At 39.7% G+C, this 22,902-nt stretch overlaps 1 protein-coding gene across 5 annotated transcripts in view; it reads right to left on the bottom strand.

Moving 5' to 3' along the window:
- The window catches only part of USH1C (USH1 protein network component harmonin), a 96,963-nt gene extending 82,614 nt beyond the window's left edge, over positions 1 to 14,349 (bottom strand). For all 5 annotated transcript variants that reach the window (XM_075928082.1, XM_006134598.4, XM_075928086.1 and 2 more), the window contains exons 1-2: positions 14,173 to 14,349; positions 2,415 to 2,482 (exon numbers count right to left, since the gene is read on the bottom strand). In XM_075928082.1, the coding sequence (XP_075784197.1) occupies positions 2,415 to 2,482; positions 14,173 to 14,208 (104 nt within the window). In that variant the 5' untranslated portion in view covers positions 14,209 to 14,349. The remainder of the gene's footprint in view (positions 1 to 2,414; positions 2,483 to 14,172) is intronic.
- Between the last annotated feature and the right edge of the window lie 8,553 nt (positions 14,350 to 22,902).

Below are 22,902 nucleotides of genomic sequence, written 5' to 3' on the forward strand. Positions count from 1 at the left end.
GTGTCTAGACTGCATCCCTTTTACGGAAAAGGGATGCAAATTAGACATATCGCAATTGCAAATGAAGCGGGGATTTAAATCTCCCCCGCTTCATTAGCATAAAAATGGCTGCCGCTTTTTTCCGGCTCGGAGCTTTGCAGATCTTTCGGAAAATAAAGCCTTTTCCGAAAGATCCCTTATCCCTCATTTTAAGATATCCATTTTAAGGGATATCCATTTTAAGAGGGATAAGGGATCTTTCGGAAAAGGCTTTATTTTCCAAAAGATCTGCATCTAGACTGGCGCTTTTTTCCAGCAAAGTTCCGAGCCGGAAAAAAGCGGCAGCCATTTTTATGCTAATGAAGCAGGGGAGATTTAAATCCCCGCTTCATTTGCAATTGCGATATGTCTAATTTGCATCCCTTTTACGGAAAAGGGATGCAGTCTAGACACAGCCTATGTTTAACTGGTTAGCCTATTAGAGAGGGTGCGGGTGTGTTTGTGTGTGTGTGGCGGGGAAGGACAGAGGCTGCTCCGGATGCTGGAGTAGCCCTTGCCTGTGGGGCACCCAAGCCCACCACGGACAGGGACTGCTCCGGTCATGATTCCCACAGTTCACTGGAACCAGTATCATGCTAAACGATTAACCTTCACATCCCTACAGCAAACCTATGTAAATTTTTGGTCATGACATTCAAAATCAGGAAAACCTCCTCATCAGGTTTTAGATTTCAATTCAAGTCTGGAATTTGGTCCACATGTGCAAACCTTTTTAGTGAACCTGGGCCACATTTTAGCAAACTTCTTCTCTCCATGGATTCAGGAAATAGATGTATAGTTGCAATCCCAAAAAGCCACATGGAACTGAGCAGCTGCAACTAAATTTGTTTGAATTTCCAGCTCATTTGAACTCAACACAAAATGTGAAATTGAGTGACAGTGAAACCACCTATAAACCAGCTATATAAAATACAGTTGTAACCTGTGTGAACAGAAAACTTCTTATTTTCATTTGGTTTTACCTAAGAGATGTTGTTACTAACTTTATCAATTTTGAGACAAACATAGAGGCCAGATTATGTTGTCATGTCACACCAGTGTGAATCTGGAACAACTCCTTTGGCTTCAGTAGAGTTGCTCCAGCACAACAGACAACAGAATGTGGCCCATATCTGCCAATACACTGTAAGGTATCTGTCATCACAGCATTTAGATTCCCTGGAATATTACATCCCTTGATGTGCATGTAACCCATTAATATTAATAACAACTAACACACACAATAATGAGATTTTATCCCCAAATATTTAAACTTATTTGAAAAGAGTATTCAGAGAAACAAATCCAAGGTCTTGGCCACAATATATTTTTCTTACTTTTTTTACTACAGTGCTTCATAATAAATAAAAAAGTTAAAATCATTCAATAAACCTCAATAGCAGCATTTAATATTTTAACGAAAATCTCAGTGCTAATTTCTGAATTTGTGGGGAAAAGTTTATGGTGGCGATATCTGTTAATTTTGTAAATGCAAGAAAGTTTTAAATAATTAATAGCTACTGTTTCATACTGGTTTCACAAGCAACAGGCGATGCTTTATGAATGGAAAGGCAATTAGAAAGACCTCAGTGAAACTGAATCGGATATGCAGCTGAGGAGGGCATACAAAACGGTAGCTCAGTACAAAGACCACATGGAAATTTGGAAACTTCTACATTTCACTCTGCTGAGATGCTATTAATTAAGATATGAATGGAAACAATGTTCATCAGAAGTATTCAGCTATGAAGTGTGGAAAAAAATAATCTCGTCTTCTTTAAGAAACAGTGGCCTAGATTCTGCCCTCAGTTGCACTGACATTAATACACACAGAATTCCATTGATTTACACTGGTATAACTGGAATGAATAACTGACCTGATATCTTGTAACTGATATTTTTGTTGGTATGTTACAGAAAAACAACCAAACACTGGAATGTGCAGGGGAAAAATATCCAGATAGAATTTATTAAGTCTTTCTACTAAAACAGTCCAAAGTATTTTTGCACATTGAAGAGATTTATAACAAGAAGTGAATCTAAAAATTAAATCAAATAAGCAACTTAACTAGTCAAACAATTTTACTTTTCTTATAAAAATGCCCACAATTTTTTCCTATTATGGAACGATCATCTTTCATGTATTTATGCAACTGCTAAGAAACCAAGAACAAAACAGACTTAATGATCTAACTTAAAACCATGCTCATTTCTTATGTGCTGAATTATGTAAATATATGACTGTGTTAAATAATACTAGGAATTATTACTTCAGATAGCTTTCTATGGACTACAAATAGGATTATTATTTACATTAGATCTTAGCTGTTTAATCTTTAAATAAAAATGCAATGGTTCTATAACTGCTTTTGAAAAAGTCGGAAGTTCAAGCTTACTGGTGGTACATCCGTAGCACATCATAAAGGTAATCCTTCTCTGCTTCATTGTCAATAAGCAAGTCAACCTGAAAATATAAAGGCATACTTTTAATTCTATGACTAAATAACCATAAATGTTAAATGTACAAGACTTTCACAAATTCCTGAGCAAAGGGACAATGATTTCAATGGGAAAAGTAATCTAATACACAAATAACATCCTAAAAAGTCAATATGGCTTCAGAATTTGGAACCTAAAGCAAAGAGGAATTTTTTTAAAATACTAAAGGATTGACAGCTATGTCCCAAACTTGTCACCACAGATTTTGAGTGTTAGTAATCCATTTGGCAGTGCATTGCAACATGCTGTAATATCACAAGCGTTATCTTACCTGGTAACGACTGTATTGCTGAATAAATATTTTCAGAAACCTTTTTGGCCATTCATCAATATAGCACATGCTTTCACAAGCAACGTCACATTCAAGGTAACTACAATATAAGTTTAGAGCCTTTAAAGTTCTGATGTTTGCATCTTTCATATACTGTGAGGTAAACTACCCACTAGCCTAGATTCTTCCTTTTGGCTCTGGTACTCTGACAGAGCTGGCTGCTTGCTATTCATTACTTCCGCACTCTGTAACAGTGCATTCACTTAAAGTTGGGTCAGATTACAAGGCTTCCACTTTGCTAACTACACTAAAATAAAATTTTACAAAAATTCAGATCTGTCACATGGCAATTTCTGTCTTTTGTGAGACCCATGGAAACACACTGGCCTCCTCTCTGACAGATTGCATCACAGAAATTTTGCTTTTGGAGAAGATAAATTTTTATAAAAGCATAATTTACAGCTAAGGTAAAGGCAAAGTTACTGAGACAAAGTCCAAGGGCAAAAGCGAATGAGCATATTCATTTTATTCTATATTTACAATATCTTTGCATTACATTTAAGTTAAATTAATGCTTCACTCTGCATTATAAATCTCGTCTTGCCCTCCAAAACCAGCATGATTTAATATATAATTGATTATACGTAGCTTTTTTCCCTTTCAACAAAACATTTACTGCACAATTAAAAGTTAGACACTTATGCACAGAGCAAGATTGTGTGACTGATAGCATAAATAAGAAATTGCTACAGTGAACTTCAGAATTCAGGAAAGAAAATATGTGTAAAAATCTAATAACATGGTTGCATTCTATTTGGTGGTATACAATGAACCAAAATCTCCATGGATCTGCACTTACGCAAACACACTGACCTCCAATACTTTGTACAGTAGCTGTAAATTCAACACAAAATCTGGTACAATGAACCTAGCTACTGCTTCTAAGGTGCCAAAGAAGGATGCTTAAGACTCTTGAGCAATACATCCAAACCACTAATAAATTCTTTCTACAGACCTAAAATCCAAACAGCAACCCTTCTTCCTGTCTGAGTGGAGGACACCCCAGTAAAAATGATATGCATGTTACATACACAATATGTTGTGCATCATGGGTTGGCTTGATGGTCAGTAAATGTCAAGTAATGTCAAATTTTGCCATATAAACAAGCTGAAGGAAAAATATTTCCATTGACAATAACTGAAATTTGCCCGTAGGTTAAAAAAAGGAAAATGCTTCTTGAGAATTTACGAGAGTTTGATTTAAGAGGTATTTACTTTGTATATTTGAAATGTGATGTTGACAATTTGTGTTTTAAATGTGACAAAGCTTTAACTTTTTTATTCTCAACATCAAATGTCATTATTGTTAGACCCTCCATATTGTCCATCTCTCACAGTTTCCCACAACTGTGAAAATTTAAATTTGATACAAATTGAAAAAAAAATCTGTATATATAAACATTGACATTATCCATCAAAGTTTTTTTTTTAAAGAAGAACTGAAATCTGCACCATCTAGCCATGAAGTTGTAGCCACCACATGTTTAGTTTTAGGAAGGGTTGCCATGTTCCCAACTCTTCCTAGTTTTCAACAGTGGGAGGGAAGAACAGAGTGTCTCAATTTTGCTGTTTCTTCTCACACAACATACAGCCTTTTCTCTCTGTCCATTCCACCAACATTCTCATAAAAACCTTCACCATTTCATGACTTGATGACCTGGACCTCTTTCTTTCTGACCTTGACCTGGTCTGCCAAAGGTCCAGTCTATTCAAAATGCTGTTTCTAAGATCATTTTCTTGGCCTAATGCTCAGACTGTGTCACCTTGCCCCTCCTAATCGATAACCCTCCACTAGTTTCCACTTTTGCACTACAAACATAAGCCACTTTTTCTTCACCTTTAAGATGTTAATGGCTGCAGGTTTCTGCACTACCTATTAATGATCCATTCTGGCCTTGAATCTATGAAAGTCTACTGATACACTCAAAACCATCCTAATAATACTTGCCTGCAGAGTCTGCTCATGAAAATTTCCCCTACAACATTGCATTGCGCTGTCAGATACTACCTCTTATACATGGCAGAAACTTTCCATAAAAATCTACAAAGCCATCACTGATACAATCTTTAAAAATGTTCTCTCCTGCAAAAAACTCGTATTGACAACTCATCAGCCTATGGGCTGAAACTGCAGTGTATTCCATTCAACGTAATAATTTTCCAGCAGCCTTGCCTCCCCCACTCAGTGGACTGTTGTATCCATCTGTTGTCTCTTATCATTCGCTTATGTTGTAAGCTCTTTGGTACTGCCTATCACAACGGGTCTAGGGACTCTTCCCAGAATGGATTCAGCCCAGTAACACAAATACTGATATTTCATACCAATCTAATCCTGAGAAAAACATTGAAGACACTTGAGAGGTGGAATAGGGAACCATATATTGCAAGTCCTGAAGGATGCATTATGATAATCTACTCTGACTTCTCACATAAAACAAGCAATACAGGCAGTCCCCGGGTTACATGGATCCGACTTACATCGGATCCCTACTTACAAACAGGGTGAGGCAATCCCGCACTAGCTGCTTCACCCCAGCAGATCAAGGAGACACGAAGCTAGCACCCCCCACAGCAGACCAGGGAGACACGGAGCGGCTTTTCTCAGCAGACACCTCAGCTTGAGAATAGAGGACTGAGGGAAGTGAGGTGTGGGAGAATAAAACTGAGCTCTGGAGAAATGTTTGGGTAGAGTTTCCCCTACAGTATGTACCAGTTCCGACTTACATACAAATTCAACTTAAGAACAAACCTACAGTCCCTATCTTGTACGTAACCCGGGGACTGCCTGTATACAGGTTGAACCTCCATGCTCCAGCACCCTTGGGCCAGTCAATGAAGGAATTTACCAGATCAGGGAAGGCCCCACAGCCACTGGCTCCCCCAGCCTACCGCTCCTCCCCGTTGCCAGCTCTGTTTTGGCCCAGTCTGGGCCCCTACCACCAGCCATGACCTCCTTGTACCTTTCAGCCTCGGCCGTGCCTGGGCTGCTGGCCAGACAGCCAGGCCACCAACCCTGGCAGGCTCCAGCCCCTCTGCCAGATGTTGAATCTGTCCCTTATTTAGTGTTGCCAGATGGTTGAAACAAAAATACTGACCCCCCCCACTCAAAAAAAAAAAAAAAAAACGGGAAAAAATTATGTTGAAGGAAAAACAAGGAGGGGAGGGAAGCAAAGTTGTTGAGTGAAAAAAAAAAAAAAAAAAAAAAAAAAAAAAAGGACTCCAAGACTTATTAAGCAAAAAAAAAATTAAATAAAACAGCATTATAACAGCATGTCCCCTTTAAGAGTAAGTGCAGGGATAGGAACAGGAGAGCGGTTGAGCTCTAAGACCCATTCCCCTTAGTCGGCAGCCATTTTGTGCCGGCAGACTTGCGGAACCAGGTAAGCATGGATTCTGAGGTTAGGGGGCTGGGTGTGTTGGGAGCCGGGGGGGTTGAGGGGAGGCCAGATGCTGAGTGTTTGTAGGGTTGCCAGAAGTCCGGCATTTTCACCTCCTGGCCAGGGAAAAAAGAACAGAAAATACCGGTCATCTCAGGTGTCCGGTATTCTCTGATTTTTTTTACCGGACAGGAAGCAAAAATACTGGACTGTCTGGGTGAATACTGGACTCCTGGCAACCCTACCCTTATTTCTCATCTGAACTTGTCTAACTTCAGCTTCCATCCATTGGCTCTTGTAATGCCTTTGTCTGTAAACTTGAAGAGCCTTCTGCTACCAGAAATCTCTTCCTCATGTAGGTACTTATAAACTATGCTCTACCTAACAGCCTGTTTGATAAGCTAATCAGATAGACCTTTAGCCTCTCACTATAAAGGCAATTTTTCCACAATTCAAATAATTTCTCCAGTTCTTTTCTGGATCTTTTCCAATTTTTCCAATATTCCGTTTAAAAACATGAGACCACAATTGGGCACAGCATGTCATTAATAGTGTCCCTCTCGTTATATCCAGGGAAACAACAACAAAACTTACTACTTCTACTAGATATTCCCCTGCTTATATATTCAAGGGCAGCACTGTTCTCTTATAGCAACCACACTGCATTATAAATTCATGCTCACCTGATGATGATTCACCATTGCCATTAATTTCTTAAATGGAACAGTGCCACTTCTATGGGTTAAGAGATCTTATAAACCACATTCTAATCTCACCTAATCCTGTTCCATACTTTTAAACTCTTCTGACTTATGGGTTATGATTAACACCAGCATGAATGAGATCTTTTCGTTTACTGCATACCAAAAGGCAAAATAGATTATACTTCAACTGCAGTAATGAGAGTAATAAAGACATGCTGGAATGCTAAAAGTGATGCTGAAACAAAAGAAAACAGCAACAATATATTTCTGACTTTCCGAATACTACAAAAAGGTAAGAAAATTGTAGTTGTGCTGTTGGCTCTTTAAATGTGAGACTCTTGTGGATGGTTGATTGCTTTTTGGCTTAGGTACAGGATATCTACTCTAAATCTGTTAAGAACATTAAATAGATGATTTGCTTTTATTTGCTGCTGTAAAACAACATTTTATTGCAAACAAAAACAGATATAAGAAGCAGCAGAAGACAATATCAGCCTAATAAAAAAAACTTTAGAAAAGAGTTCCCCTCGCCACTCTCCCTCTCTTGAGGCTACACTGTCTGGCCATAGATTTTGCTAAACACAGTTTTTAATCTTTTCATTACCCTAATTTCCCCATATCCCATTTTCACTGAGTGAATGATTTTGCATCTTCACAAAGAACGTCAATGGAGAAAGAAACACACTACATGTTCCTTCTCCTCAGTACAGTGTTCAGCTCAAACTTCCCCCACAATCATATAACACACACTACACACTTGTGCACATATGTTCATCCTGAATATTTCCTAATGATGCTGAGATTGTAATTAATATTTTCTATTATATATAACGTATGTTTCCTTATCTGTTGGAGATAGGACATATGAAGACAGGAAGTAGAAAATGTTTTGTGTGGGTGTTTGGTCATGATGGAGAGGGGACACATAAATTTACATTTCCTTGCTTTTAAGAGGGAAAGTCAACAGTCCATCTAGCCCAGTAGCCTATCTTCCTACCTTCTTGTAATCATCAAGTGACTCATCACCTGATGCCCATTCTCAGCTTCTGGAAAACAGAGGCCAGGGGATACCATCCCTGCCCAACCAGGCTAATAGCCGTTTATGGACCTATCCTCCATAAGTTTATCTAGTTTTTTTTTAACCCTGTTATAGTCTTGGCTTTCACAACATCTTCTGACAAGGAGTTCCTCAGGTTGACTGCAAGCAGGGTTCCCTCTAAGGTGTGCGCCTGCATAGGCGCACACCAAAATTTTGCCTCCTGTCCACCTCCTCAAAAGAGCAGCACAGTGGCTGCTCAGTCACTCTGTGGTGGGGCCGTATGGTAGGCAGGTGCCCCACCCCAGAAACAGCAATCCAGCCACAACGTGGCCCTGGCCCTAGCTTCCCCAAGGCTGGAGCTGCAGGCTGTGTGGCGGGCAGCAGCTACTCTGGTGGCCCTGGCTGCGGACAGAGCTGGAGCCACGTTGCAAGCGGCTGTCAGCGGCTCTTCTGGCGGTCCCGGCCAGGGCCAGAGCCAGAAGCTGTGTGGCCCTAGCTAAGGTGGAGGCTGATCCTGCCAGACAGGAGCATGCCTGTCTGTGGCGTGTCAGGCCCCACAGAGCTGGAGCAACCCACCAGTTATTGTAAGTAGTAAGCATCACCCAGCAGGGTGATGTTAACCATTCACACCCCTATTTTGAAAAGGAGTTTAATAGTTGGGCTTTATTGATTGTGTGTGTGTGTGTGTGTGTGTGTGTGCTTGATTCGTTTTTGTTTGTAAACCACCTAGCTGGGTGGCCTTTTATGAGGTTTTAAAAGATTTTAAGTAAGAAGTATTATTTTTTGTATTTTATAGGAATGCCTATAATTATTTAAAAATTTTATTTTAATGATCATTTATATTGTTTTAGTTGATTTATTATTCACAGGTATTTAGGGTATTTATTTTGGGTTTCTCTTTTTATTTTCACTTATTTTATATTTAATATTAATCAATTATGGGGAAAAATTAAACTTTGTGAAAGCATCAGGACACTTGAAGAGTTAAGTAACAAAGTTACGGCTGTCTGTAGATGCTCACTGCCAGATAAAGAATAGAGGTCAGTTTTGCAACCTTGAATAAAATATTTGAATGGATTTTTAGTGACATTTTTAAAAAGCTGATTTATTTTAGGTATATATATATATTTTTAAGTATTTTTTTAAAATTTGAGGTCCCTTGCTATTTTTATTGAGAGACTAAATATTTTTAACTTTCTTACTAGCTGAAGTTTTGAACTTTTTTGTTTTAAAAATGACTTTCAAAGAGCTTTGGGGGCATGTGTGTAAATTGCAAGTTATGAAAAAATGACATTTAAGTTGCTTACATTTTTAAACTGCTATTCTTTTGTATTTTTAAGCTCTGACCAAGCTTGGGGGTATTTTTTGCAGCTGAGATCTCTTTTGGCCTGTGCTTTGATAACTTCTGTATTTTAGCAATGTGTAACTCCATCTTTTCCTTCCAAGTTTCCTCTATCTGATCTTAGCTAAATTTTTTAGAGTTAAACAACCATCACAATTCATTAGTTACAGATTCATTGGTTAGGAAGCACCCATTTCCTTCAGAATGACTGTAAGGCCTTCCATAGTGTGTGTGGTGACAAATCACATAGTGCAGGGGGGTGGTCAATAAGCAGATTGTGGGACAAATACAGTACATTGACACTTAGGGTCAGCCTTAATAATAAAGATGTGTGGGTGAAAGTGATGATTTAACAGCTCTTTTTATTCTTTGTGACTGGGAAAGGGCTGTTTTAGTATTCTTTCCTCCCTAAAATTTCAAATTTTATATATGAATATATTTGTTAGTAATTGATGGGTGCAACGGTGGCACACATCTGAATAAGCGCATATGACCTCAATATTGGTGCACAAGCCAAAACTCGCTCCTCTTATGGATGGAAAATTTTAGCGGGAACACTGATTGCAAGTTCTGTGGAAAAAAATACTTACTTTTGTTTGATTTAAACCTGCTGCTTATTGATTTCATTGGGTGATCCCTAGTTCTTGTGTTATGAGGAGTAAATAGCACTTCCTTATTTACTTTCTCCACCCCCATCAGAAATTTATAGACCTCTATCATATTCCTCCCACTCGTCTCTTTCCCAAACTGAGAAATCCCAGTCTTATCAATCTCTCCTCATATCCCAAATATTTTTTGTTGTCCCTTTCTGAACCTTTTCCAATTCCAATATAGCTTTTTTGAGGATGGGGTTACTACATTTGGATGCAGGATTCAAGATGTGAGCATACCATGGATTTTATATGTATAGTTAGGAGCATATTTTTCAGTGTGCATTACTTTGCGCATTTATCAACATTGAATTTCATCTGCCATTTTGTTGCCCAGTCATTCAGTTTTGTGAGATCCTTTTGTAGCTCTTCACCGTTGGCCTGGGATTTAACGATCTTCAGTAGTTTTGTATCACTTGCAAACTTTGCCACCTCTGTGTTTACCCCTTTTTTTCAGATCATTTAGGATCAAATGTTTAATAGGACTGATACCAGAACAAACCTCTCAGGGACACCTCTCTCCATTCTGAAAACTGATGATTTATACCTACCCTTTATTTCCTCTCTTTTAACCAGTAACCAATGAATGAAAGGAAGTTTTTCACTGGGTGGTGAGAAAGAGTGGGATATTACAATAACTCAACCCATAGGGTGTGTCTAGACTGGCAATATTTTGCCAGCTGTCTACACTGGCTGCTTGAATTTGCGCAAGAGCACTGACGTTCTAATGTAAGAATTCAGTGCTTCTTGCGCAAATACTTTGACGCTCCCACTCAGGGATAAGCCCTCTTACGCAAGAATACTTGCACAAGAGGGCCAGTGTAGACAGGCACCTTAATTTTTTGCGCAAGAAAGCCTGATCGGAGCTTTCTTGCACAAAAGCGCGTCTATACTGGGCACGGATGCTTTTAGGCAAAAGCACTTTTTGCGCAAAAGCATCCGTGCCAATCTAGACGCTCTTTTGCGGAAATACTTTTAACGGAAAAACTTTTCAGTTAAAAGTATTTCCGCAAAATCGAGCCAGTCTAGACGCAGCCATAGTGTTTATTGATATAAACATTAGCTCAGTGAAAACCAGGGAAGTCAACAAACCCAAATAAACAACATGTAAGGATGCATAAGGAAAATACTGATAATGTTATAATGGCATTGTATAGATAAGTACATGCTGTTGATTTATATGCTTAAGCAATCTCAAAAGGATATAGCAGACAGAAAGAATTCACAGACAGAGATGGTGAAACCTGAAGGCATGGAAAAATTTCCATATGGAAAGAGATTGAACAGACTGGAATTGGTTAATTCACTAAAGTAACTGAATCAGAGATTTAAGGCAGAATTATAGAGAACAAATAGTACAGAGGAGGCCAGATGAATACTCCAATTTACACTTTTAAAATACAAAACCAAGAAGAAATTCTGTGAAATTAAAAGGAAGCAAATTTAAAACTGATAAAAGGAAACACTGTTGTCATGTTGCACATTTAGTCAATGGAACTTACTATTACAAGATATCACTGAAGCCAAAAACCTAGGATTAAAGAGTATCAGACATTTATATGGACAAAGAAAACACCCACAGTTACACTAAACACTAAACAAACCAAAAGGAATGTAAACCCTTGAACTCCAGGGAGTAAGCCAACCTCTGGCAGGCATCAGGAAAACACTTTCCCTAGAAGCAAATTGTTCTATATTTGTCCATTATTGGAGGTTTTTCCCTCTCAGAAGCATCTAATACTGGTCACTGTCAAAGGCAGGATTTTTGACCATTCATCTAATCTATTCTAGACTTCCTGTTACTACCAGTGCAACCATTACAGGTTTAAAAAAATCAGATGCATTATTAGTAGACTGATGCAGAGACAGAAAGATACTTTATATAAATATAAACATGCCATGGCATATGCAAATTTGTTTTTTTCCCCTAAATGAACTTCAATAAATGTACCACTAAGCCAGGAAGAGATTCCAAACAAACCAATAATAAACAGTGTGACATTTCCTGCCCTTTCTAAATTCAGATAAATTGGATAACAAATCAATTCTAAGGAATCATAGTACAATGAACAACTGTGGCTTGATTTTTTAACATAAGTTAATTAGAACCGTCTCTTGTATAAGGGTATCTATAAGCTATTACTCAAAGGGTCAAATGTTACAGGATCAATCACGTGTCTCAGAGTTTACATTACGTTGTTGTAGTTACAAAGAATACTTTGAAAAATAAATGCAGACACTTTCATTAAGAAATAAAATATTATTGGCATAGTCACAAAATAGGATCTGTTAGTACAGAAATACCATATACTTATCATTTCAGGGCATCCTTACTGCAGCTGTGTAACTTTGAATCCTCTCCTATCAGCAAGTAAATATTTTCCTTGTGTAATTGTGTGTTTTCACACTATTTAAATCCATGATATTTCTTTGTCTTTAATTTGCATAATTAATAAAATGAGTCGCTCACAAAATATTTTAATTATATATGCATAGTAATCTAGAAGTCAGTCAAAATGTATTTATCCATAGAAAAATATTGTGAAATATCAGAGCTATATGATATTAATGCAAGTGAAATACAGTATGGATAAACTTCCAAGGCATACTGCAGAGTCCAGTTGTTTATCCTGGCTTTTGAGAAGAATTAGAGACTCAAGCACTAGTCAATACACTGGGAAATAATTTATACTTAGAGTTTTCGCATGGTAGAAACAAAGACCTGATTAATCAAATGCAAATTTCATTTGATTGATAGGACACACAGAACCTGTTTAAGTGCATATTTTATTGTTCTAACTCAAGAAGAATAAACATTGAAAATGACAGATGCAAAACAGATTAAAACTAATATTACTCCATCACTAAACCAGACTATTTTAACCGTTTAAACAAAGGGTCTTATCCTGAAACTCTACAATTAGGTGGGTAGTTGTTACACTCATATTCATCCTATTTACTTTCGCTGACCTATGTTGAGAGTAAAGATTATTTGCATGAAAATGGGTGAGCAGGATAATTTATAAATTATTGCCAACATGAAGAGGAATAGGTCCAATGTCCAAAACCATAATTATTGCCTCAGAGATACAGGCCTATCAGATAGGTTGCCTGGTCCAACACAGAGTTAGAGACTATGATAAATAAACAAGACAAATTATTAGACATTTGTAATTGTTTGGATATTTAAATATCAAAATATATTCATAGCCTTATTTTTTATTTGCCTATAGGAGCTTCTTTGTGGTTCTGCTACCTCATTCTAACAGACTATTCATTAAAACTTTCATTACAATTTTATATAATTTAACACATATCCTCTCTTAAAAATCTATGAAGGGGATCTGCAAAAATGACAGAGAAGATCTTTAAAAGTTGAACAGTACTGGAAACTTGAAGGATAAGTAGCTGCTTAAGGCTGAACTCAGATACAAGACTCAATTTTTCAAAAGCAGACTTGTACACATGCCAATATGGGCCTTGCGGAATGAGCATTTGTGGGGGTAGATTACAACCTTACAGGTCATGCAAATTGAATTGCTAGACCATAAGGAATATTTGCACATGGCTGACTGGACACACAGATGTAAAGACCAAATAGAATTTATTTTGAATATTTACTACTGGTTACTGCAAATGGCCATTATTTGGACTTGGGCTTTTGGGCCTGGGTTTATTTCCTCATTATGAACCGTCTGGTATAGATAGATGTGGTATGATTCGGTGGAGGAAACAAACCAGCTTTTGTTGAATAAATGGAGTCCTGCCAACTCTCATTCCAAGGGACACATTTTTTTCTCCCAAAGGGTTTTTAAGCAACTTTAAAAGTCTCCTCTGCTCTTCATTGGGCATATTGTGTATTGCCAGTGACATCATCCATCAAACCAACAGTGCAGCGCTCCTGTTGGGTTTACACCGCCCCGATCTAGGAGCCCGGGAATCCGGGTCAAATTCACTAGACAGAAGATGGAGGCGGACAACTTGCTGCCGTGAACTAGGAGTCCTGCCCGGGAGCGAAGTTCCAGCCCTGCCAGGAGAGGTTTTCTCCCCCGGGATACCACAGGCACTTCGCCCTCTCCTCGGGATCCGGGTTAATTGATACCAAGAGTCCATAGTCCCAGCAAAATGTCCTCTCGCCTCTCCCGCCACCACAGCAGCCACTGAGCGGGGGAGAGAGCCCCGCTAGCGAAGGGCAGCGCGCTGCCCGCTTACCTTGTGCCTGAACTCCCTGGCCACCTTCCGCTCCATGCCAATGGGGGGCTCGGGCTGCGGCTGCCCTCGCGCTTGTTCCCAGCTCGCGGCCAGCTGCCGCGGCGCCGCCTGGTGCGAGTGGTGCAGAGGCTGGGCCCGGCGCTAGAGGGAGCGGCGCGGCCGGTGCTGCCACCTTCAGTCCCGGCTCCCGGCCAGCTCCTCCTCCCCGCCAGGTAACCGCGGGCACGCGGGAAGCAAAGCGAAAGTGCAGAGCTCGCCTTGGCTCGGCTCGCAGATAGATGAGGCGCTGAAGCTCAGCTCCCGCATCCCCTGTTACCCCATTTCTGTAACTTAGTTATTCTCAGCTCCCAGGCCAGGGCGGGCACCGAGCCCACTTGCCTGCTCTTCTGTGGAAAAAGCTCGTGATTTTTTATATATATGCACAGCACACTATATTATATATACACACACACACACTATCTCTATCTCTAGTGTATGCGTATATCTATATATATAGCTATAAACACACACACTATATATATCTATATATTTATCTATCTGTATCTCTCTATATAGTGTGTGTGTATATATCTATAGATATAAAAATACACACACGCACTATATATATATATAGAGAGAGAGAGAGAGAGAGAGAGAGTGAGTGGGTGTATATATCTATGTCTATCCATATACACACACACACACACTCACACACACACAATTATCATGAGCTTTCCTGGGCAAAGGCCTCTTCCTCAGATGAGCAGAGTGGAGACAAAAGGGCAGGCAACAAGCAGCTTCAGGTATCCTTACTGCCCCTGTATAAAACTATGGTACGCCCACATCTTGAGTACTGCCCATCCCCGCCCCCTTAGAAAGGGTTCGGAAAAGGACAACTAAAATGATTAGGGGTTTGGAACGGGTCCCATATGAAGAGAGGCTAAAGCAAATGGGACTTTTCAGTTTAGAAAAGAGGAGACTAAGGGGGGATGTGATAGAGGTCTATAAAATCATGAGTGGTGTGGAGAGGGTGAATAAAGAAAAGTTATTTATTAGTTCCCATAATAGAAGAACTAGAGGACAGCAAATGATGTTAATGGGTAGCAGGTTTAAAACTAATAAAAGGAAGTTCTTCTTCACACAGCGTGTAATCAACCTGTGGAACTCCTTGCCAGAGGAGGCTGTGAAGGCTAGGACTATAACAGAGTTTAAAGAGAAGCTAGATAATTTCATGGAGGTTAGGTCCATAAAAGTTTATTAGCCAGGGGGTAGAAATGGTGTCCCTGGCCTCTGTTTGTCAGAGGCTGGAGAAGGATGGCAGAAGACAACTTGTTTGATCATTGTCTTTGGTCCACCCCCTCTGGGGCACCTGGTGCTGGCCACTGTCGGCAGACAGGCTACTGGGCTAGATGGACCTTTGGTCTGACCCAGTACGGCCATTCTTATGTTCTTATTCAAGCTTTTCTTTCTAAGTACAAAGGCGAAAAAACTTTTTTTAATTGAAAGCTGAAGTGTCTTCAGTATTTATCCTGGGCTTAAAGAAAAATACCATATATAATCTCATAGGGTATGTCTACACTACCCCCCTAGTTCGAACTAGGGGGGGTAATGTAGTCATACGGAGTTGCAAATGAAGCCCGGGATTTGAATTTCCCGGGCTTCATTTGCATAAAGCTGGCCGGCGCCATTTTTAAATGCCGGCTAGTTCGGACCCCGTGCCGCGCGGCTACACGCGGCACGGACTAGCTAGTTCGGATTAGGAAACATACCCTCATATAGTCCGTGCAAGTCTGAAACTGAAAAAAAAATCATGCACTGAATAGTCCTTCAGCACCTTAGAGACAAACAAAAAATGTAGCTGGTATTATGAACTTTCATGGGCACAACCCACTTCTTCAGAAGGATGGAGCAAGGGGTCCAGAGGTACAAATAAATTGCAGAAAAAGAGGGGATGGGGAGGGAAAAAGAAGGAAAAAAAATCTTGTCAGTTAGAGAGTCTGTGCTAAATGAGGCTAATAGAGTGGGCTCTAAGTACTATACTTTGGTTTCCATGTCTTTAGTGTGTTGAATAAAGCAGCCCATCCAGTTCACGTCCATTCAGACAGATCTGAACAAAGACATGAACTGGTTGCACTCCTTGCTCCATTCTTCTGAAGAAGTGGGTTGTGCCCACCAAACCTCACGATAGCATCTATATTCTTTGTTAGTCTCTATGATGCTGTAGGACCATTGTTTTTTAAGTTTTATATATCAGTGTTTCTCAAAGTGGTCTGCAAAACCACACTGAGAAACCTGTTAACTGGCCACACCAGTTTTTTTTTACTTACTGGTGCTGCAGCTATAGAGTCTCATGGCTCCTATTCGTTCCATTTTGCTGTTTGCAGCCAAGAGGAGCCGTGGGAAGTAGTGGCCCAGCCCGTGCCACTTTCCACTACTCCACTTGGCTGCAAATGGTAATATGGAGCCACTAGAAGCTGCAAGGCTCTGTGGCTGTGGCACAGGTAAGTAAACAAACTGTTGCAGCCAGTTAACAGGTTTCTCAGTATGGTTTTGCAGACCACTTTGAGAAACACTGATATATATGTTAGTCTCCAAGGAGTTACAGAACTACTCGTTGTTTTTAAAAGTTTCAGAGGGGTAGCCTGTGCAAACAACAAATAGTCCTGCAGCACCTTCTCTTTCCCTCCCTATCCCCTCTCTTTGTCTGCTATTTATTTGTACCCTGCACTTCTTAACTCCATTCATCTGAAGAAGTGGGTTGTACCCACGAAAGCTGATGATACCATCTATATTTTTGTTAGTCTCTAAGGTGCTGCAGGACCATTTGTTGTTGTAGAAATCATTAGTCAATGCAGCCTTAAAAAAACCCAAATAAACCGACAATTTACAGTTTGAAATTTAAATCATGGCATTCTTGGTATGCCTTTTAGACTACATTATTGAGTGCAACTCTCCTTGACCACACTAGAGCGAAGAGGCTCAGCACCTTGCACAATCTGGTTGATAGTTTGTAAAGCACTGGTGACCCCAATAATAATGTTTATGGATGCATAATATTTTGGACTGTCAAACAACTTTTCATCTGAAAAGAGCAAGTCATAAGCCCTGTGGCATAGTTGAAATGACTTTTCTTGTATCCTCTCAATACAAATCAGATGCACTGTTATAACAAACTATAAAAATACACCTGCTAAAACAAGGAAATTTAGATATTTGTTTGCTATTCTTTTAGTCCCTCCTTTAGGACTAAGTTTTTGCAGCAGCCATAGGTTTAATCTTAATTATGACAGTGATCCCTGTACACATGAGCAGTTCCAATGATTACTCATGTGAATTAAATTATGTAGCAGCTTAAGTGTGCCTCTGGGATTTTGGAAAGAAAGTTTGGGTCTCTAGTCAGGAGCCCAATTAGAGGCTCATTTAAGATAATAGCAAGTTTTCTGTTGACTTCAGCAGGCCCCAGATACAATTCCTAGCTACAGTGGGAAAAACTGAGGTAGATATGATAATAGCCTCACCTCTCCATCCTTTATGTTCAACCCAGTCCCACTTAAAGTTTTCATGGTTTTTCAGCAATACACATTTGTTTCCTTAATAAATATGACTAATACAATGCACTTCTATAAAACAATGTTACAGGGAAGTTATGTGATTATAAATATCTTAGCCATAAGGACAGCCGGAGTGGTGATGGGGCATGACACAATGAAAAGAAACGAAACCTCAATTAGATGGTTTCCAAAATCTATTTTTCTTAAAAACAAATGTTGTACTTATATATTTTGAAATGTGCTGTATGCATACAAATTGTGTAAATATAACGTATACTGTACTAACTGGAATAAATTGCAGACCAAGAGAAGACTAGGTCAAAATCCTGGTCCTCACAGCAGATACTTTGCATTATTCTAGAAGGAAAAGGAGAAGGAAAGAAGACTGCATCTCACTAGCTGAGATTTCCCCTGGTTTGTGGAAAATCTCCCACAGGCACAGAGTTGGCTCCTGCATCACTTCCCCAGCATTGAAAGAAAGAGGGAGAGAGAGAGAGTGTATACCTGGCAGATAATTTACCGGTGATGTTAAAAGTTGGCTGAATTTAAACCTGGCTGGGGTAAAACCTGGAACTGGCTTCCTGATGCTTTCTTCTGCCTCATTACACCAGCAAAACACTAGCATGGCAGAGGATATGGGCCTAGGACTGTTACTAATTATATTCAGTTTATCCACACATCTTTAGTAGAGACACATTTTCCTGAACATAAATAAGAGCCTGACCCTAAGAAAAGACAACACAGAGCTGAATTAAGAGCAAATGCACACAAATACAGCTTCAACCTCTCTAATCCAGCACTCTCTGATCCAGCAACATCTGGGTCTGGCATGATTTTAGTTAGCTGGATATCCACTTATCATGGGTGTGGCCACATTTCCCACTGTTCCATAAAGTTTGTTTACAGCCACCAATCCCAGCTCTCAGTGTTCTGTGCTGTTATTTAGCTTTAATTTACTCTTAAATGTTTTCTAACATCCCAGTAAGCAGTGGAGGTATTGGTAATGCTAGTAGACAATATTGACCTCCTGTGGTCCGGCAAATATTCTGGTTCGGCACCGGTCAGGTCCCGAGGGTGCCAGACTAGAGAGGTTCAACATGTAGTAGACAAAATATTTGATGCAGTTTATATTATAGATAGAACTAGTGACACTGCTTATAGTCAAGGTTGCCTTTCATTTTCACTGTTATTCCTGAAAATAATCAGCGTAGCAGCATTGTGCAAGAGGGTTTTTCTTGCGGAAGAAGGGGCAGCGTAGACTGCTCCTTCTGGCACAAGAGGCCTCTTCTGCAAAAATGGTGGCTCATTAGGTATGCAAATGATGCTCGGCGATATTCCACGCTTATCCTCATTCGCATATTTCTTACGCAAGAAGTCGTGAGTGTAGACATAGCTTATCATATCTGTGCTTTGGAGTAAAGACTTTACATTTGGCAAGAAAAGTTGCACCTTGTAGTGTTCCCATGAAAAGTCACCCAAATCAGGGCAAGTTATAAGCCCTGGAACACATACTCATTAGAGGCTTTGGGAGTTTGGTGGCTAATCCTGTGAAGATTCTCCCTGAACTGAACATGCACCATCTCATAGCAGTAGGAGCAGAGAAGAACTTCCCTGCTATTGCTTCTCTCAGTTAATGAAAACTGATGTAGTGCTGAGCATAGGACTGAGTGCAGTCTATCTTGTGCCCTGCTGATACTCACCCAGTGTAGAAAAGAAAGCTGCCTGAACTGAATGCAGAAGACACAAGAAGCAGACCTGGTTAAGGGAGTAGACTGGGACATAGAGCTTGGAGCGGAGGCACTGGTATGGAGTTTTCATGAGTGGGTGGGGTTGGGAAAAAGACAGACTGGAACTGTCTGGGCATAGAGACTGGGAGCTGGGGTGGGGGTAAGCAGAGACCAGATTGGGAGAAACTGAGTCCAGACAAGGAGCTGGGCAGCAGAGACTAGGACTGGAAGCCAGAGGAAGGACTGCAATCAGACAAGAAGGGGTGCCTCAGGTAAGGAACATAAGAGACTGACTTGGGTGAAGAGAGTGGTGTAAGACTGAGATTGCATGAGGATGGTGGAGAGGGTGTCTGGCATGTAAAGTGAGAGGAAGACTGAAACAGACAGACCTGGAGCCTGAAGAGAGACTCTGAGACAGGAATGTGGAGAGGAGAAGAGGACTGGGCCAGGACCAGGCTGGAGGGGACAGGACAGGACTAGAAAAAGTTAGGCTTTAGGAGCATAGGAGATGATGGGTCTATTATCACTAGCCAAAACCTCGAGTGAAACAAAAAATGTACATCCTTATCTTTATTGCAGTATTGTAGCTTTGTTAGCACTGGGAAATAAGAGAGATGAGGTATGTGAGTAATATCCTTTATTAGATCAATTTCTCTGATGGAAACAAGTTTTCAAACTACACAGAGATTGCAATTGCTTCCTTCATTTCAAGTGATTGCCTCCAATATGTCTTCCTTCTTGTCCTTAACAATCAATCCTAACTTGTATTTAGCTCAGGCATTCTACTTCCTTTTCCAAACATGAAGAAGGGCTTTATGTAGCTAAAAAATGTGTACCTTCCAGCCACAGAAGTTGGTCCAATAAAAGGTATTAACTCCCCCACCTCGTCTCTCTCATACTTAACTTTAGGCACACAAGTAGGTCCAATGCCTTCAATTAGACTACTTATGTATGCAGGAGCAAGGTATTAACGTAGGATTGTGCCAGATAAATGATTTTAGTGGGAATTAAGTGCTTAACCAGCTTAGGCACTGTTGTACATATCACTAGGTGCTCTCTGCCTCCTTGGGGAGGCCTACATATTTTGAAAATCTATTCCCAAGTAAACTGATAGCATGTACTGCAACACCCTGGCAAGTAGCATCTAACTTAAGAAGTGATTAACATGGTATTTCAGTACAAAAACTTTTATGCCAGGTATTTTCAATGCAGAAATAGATGTGTGATATATTTTAGTTCCATCTCACTCAAATGTGACGCCTGCCACATAGTAATAGTGAATGAAAAGTGAAGTAATTATGCTAGCAAATTATTTGTAAACACTATGTATCTGAAATCAGATGGCCTGATTTCAATCTTGCTTGCAGCCGTTCATGCCTCCCCGCCCCCGCACGCACCCCGTCAGTATAGCTCCATTACCCAGTTGGGATCAGAAGCAGGCCAGTGTGACCTAACCCAAATCTGCTTCTGTCCTCTCGGGCTGATCTAATTTTAGGTAATTTCCTTGTTAGTATCATTTATTCTTCTCTCTCTTCCACTGGGACTACAACAGGGTAACTCCAATAACTTTAACAGAGCTATTCCTGATTGACACATGTAAATACAAAGAGAACCGAACTTATAATCTACTTGCTTCCTCCTGTAGACAGAATAGCATTTTGCATAAACATATAATTTGATCAAACAAAAAACACTTTATGCAAGCTGGAAGGAATGAGAACCAGTCAAATTCATCTTATGGGGGAACACATTTACTCAGCCATCTCTTTTAGAAATTACTCTTAAGTCCTTCCAGCTGATAATGCCAAATTGCCTATTGGTAAATGAAAGCTAGCCGAATCTACTTCTTTCTGTATATTATCTGACTGTGCCAATGGCCTCAAAGCCTTGTCAAGATGACGGAAAAAAAAATTACCCAGTGCTGACACTGAGTGTCAGCAATGGGAGCAGCTGAACACTTTTTAATTTTAACTGTGGACAAGGGCAAAAACATATTTAGCACCATTTCAGAAATCATTGTTATAGCAGAGATGCTTCCATAATTCAAACCCCCTATCTCCTTTCTGTAGGAACTGCCAGCACCAAAGGTGTACTTAAAGTCTACTCCCTCCAAGCACAATATACATAATCTTGCCTTTTCTTTGTCTCTAACATACATAAGATAAAATGAAGGGTACTAAGAGGGCCAGATGGGAACACCCACTGGCTTTACCATGCCATTTAATGGGGTAGGGCGAAGCACTTGAAATTTAAAGGTCATACTTTTTAAAGGTTTGGGTTATTTTATTTTTACATAATGTATAACTTATCTGCAGAACTCACAGCTGAAAGATATTATGGAGGTGAATCTTCTTGTAAGAAGAATATGTAAATAAATTTGAAGGATAAAATTGATAACTTCTTTCATGTTTCACATGAAGTTAGAAAGCTCCCTGTGCAGAATTAGGTCCACCATCTCTGGAGCATCTGGTATAGCTCTCACTGAAGACAGGATAATTTACTTGATGGACTATTGGTCTGTTCTGGTACACAGATGTCATGTTATTCTGTGCATAAGCATATGAAATACATATACAGTATACAAGTCCACAAACACATCCCACCTTCTGTAACAGCATGCTTGAGATCTGGTAAGTTATGCCACGGTTCTGAAGGTTCCATTATTTCAAATATAGACCATATTAAAAATGTGATGCAATCATTTTCCCTTGCTAGTTTTGGGGCAGAAATTCATATTTCAGAACAAATATAACACATTTAGACATTTAAATGGGCTTTCTATTCAGAGACTGTTGATCGTTTAGAAAAAATAGACAATGCTGTCCCTTCTACTCACAACCAGCAACAAGCTTTCAGTGAAAAAAACCCTTGCATACTTTTATAGTTGGTTCCAAAAAAGGATTGCATTATCTATTTTGTCCGTGTCAACAGGATCCTTTTACTTTTCATCTGTTTTCATAATTCCCATTGATGTCAGTAGAATCAAAGGCAGTATGCTTTGTGGACCAATGGGAGGCCATGTTGAATATACAGTCTTGCTTTGGACTGAAGACAGAGTACAGCCTAAAATACATATTTGGGATTATTCATAAATAATTATGTAGAAATTAAAGAGGAGGAATATTTTCCTGTCTTTCTCATTTTGTCTCCCCAGTGTCCACAGATTGATGATGTTTTCATCAAGAATGCCATCTACTTTCCATCATTTCAGAAGAAATGAAACACTTGCAACAGCAAGAAACACAATCCACAGGAACAAATTACAAAGGGAGAAAAAAAATCTTTTTAATGACTTACTGTTAACAGACTTCCTAAAGCAGTCAGAAAAGGACTCTTTTCATTTGAGACAGTTCTCACCTGGCACTGGCAGCCTGCAAAGCTTCTGTTATAAGATATGCAAACCTGAAGAATGAAGGGGAGGGAGGAGACAGCAGATGGAAGAGGGATAGAATAGAGAGGGAGGTAAACAGAGA

Source organism: Pelodiscus sinensis, chromosome 4 (assembly GCF_049634645.1).
Source record: "Pelodiscus sinensis isolate JC-2024 chromosome 4, ASM4963464v1, whole genome shotgun sequence".
NCBI lineage: Eukaryota > Metazoa > Chordata > Testudines > Trionychidae > Pelodiscus > Pelodiscus sinensis.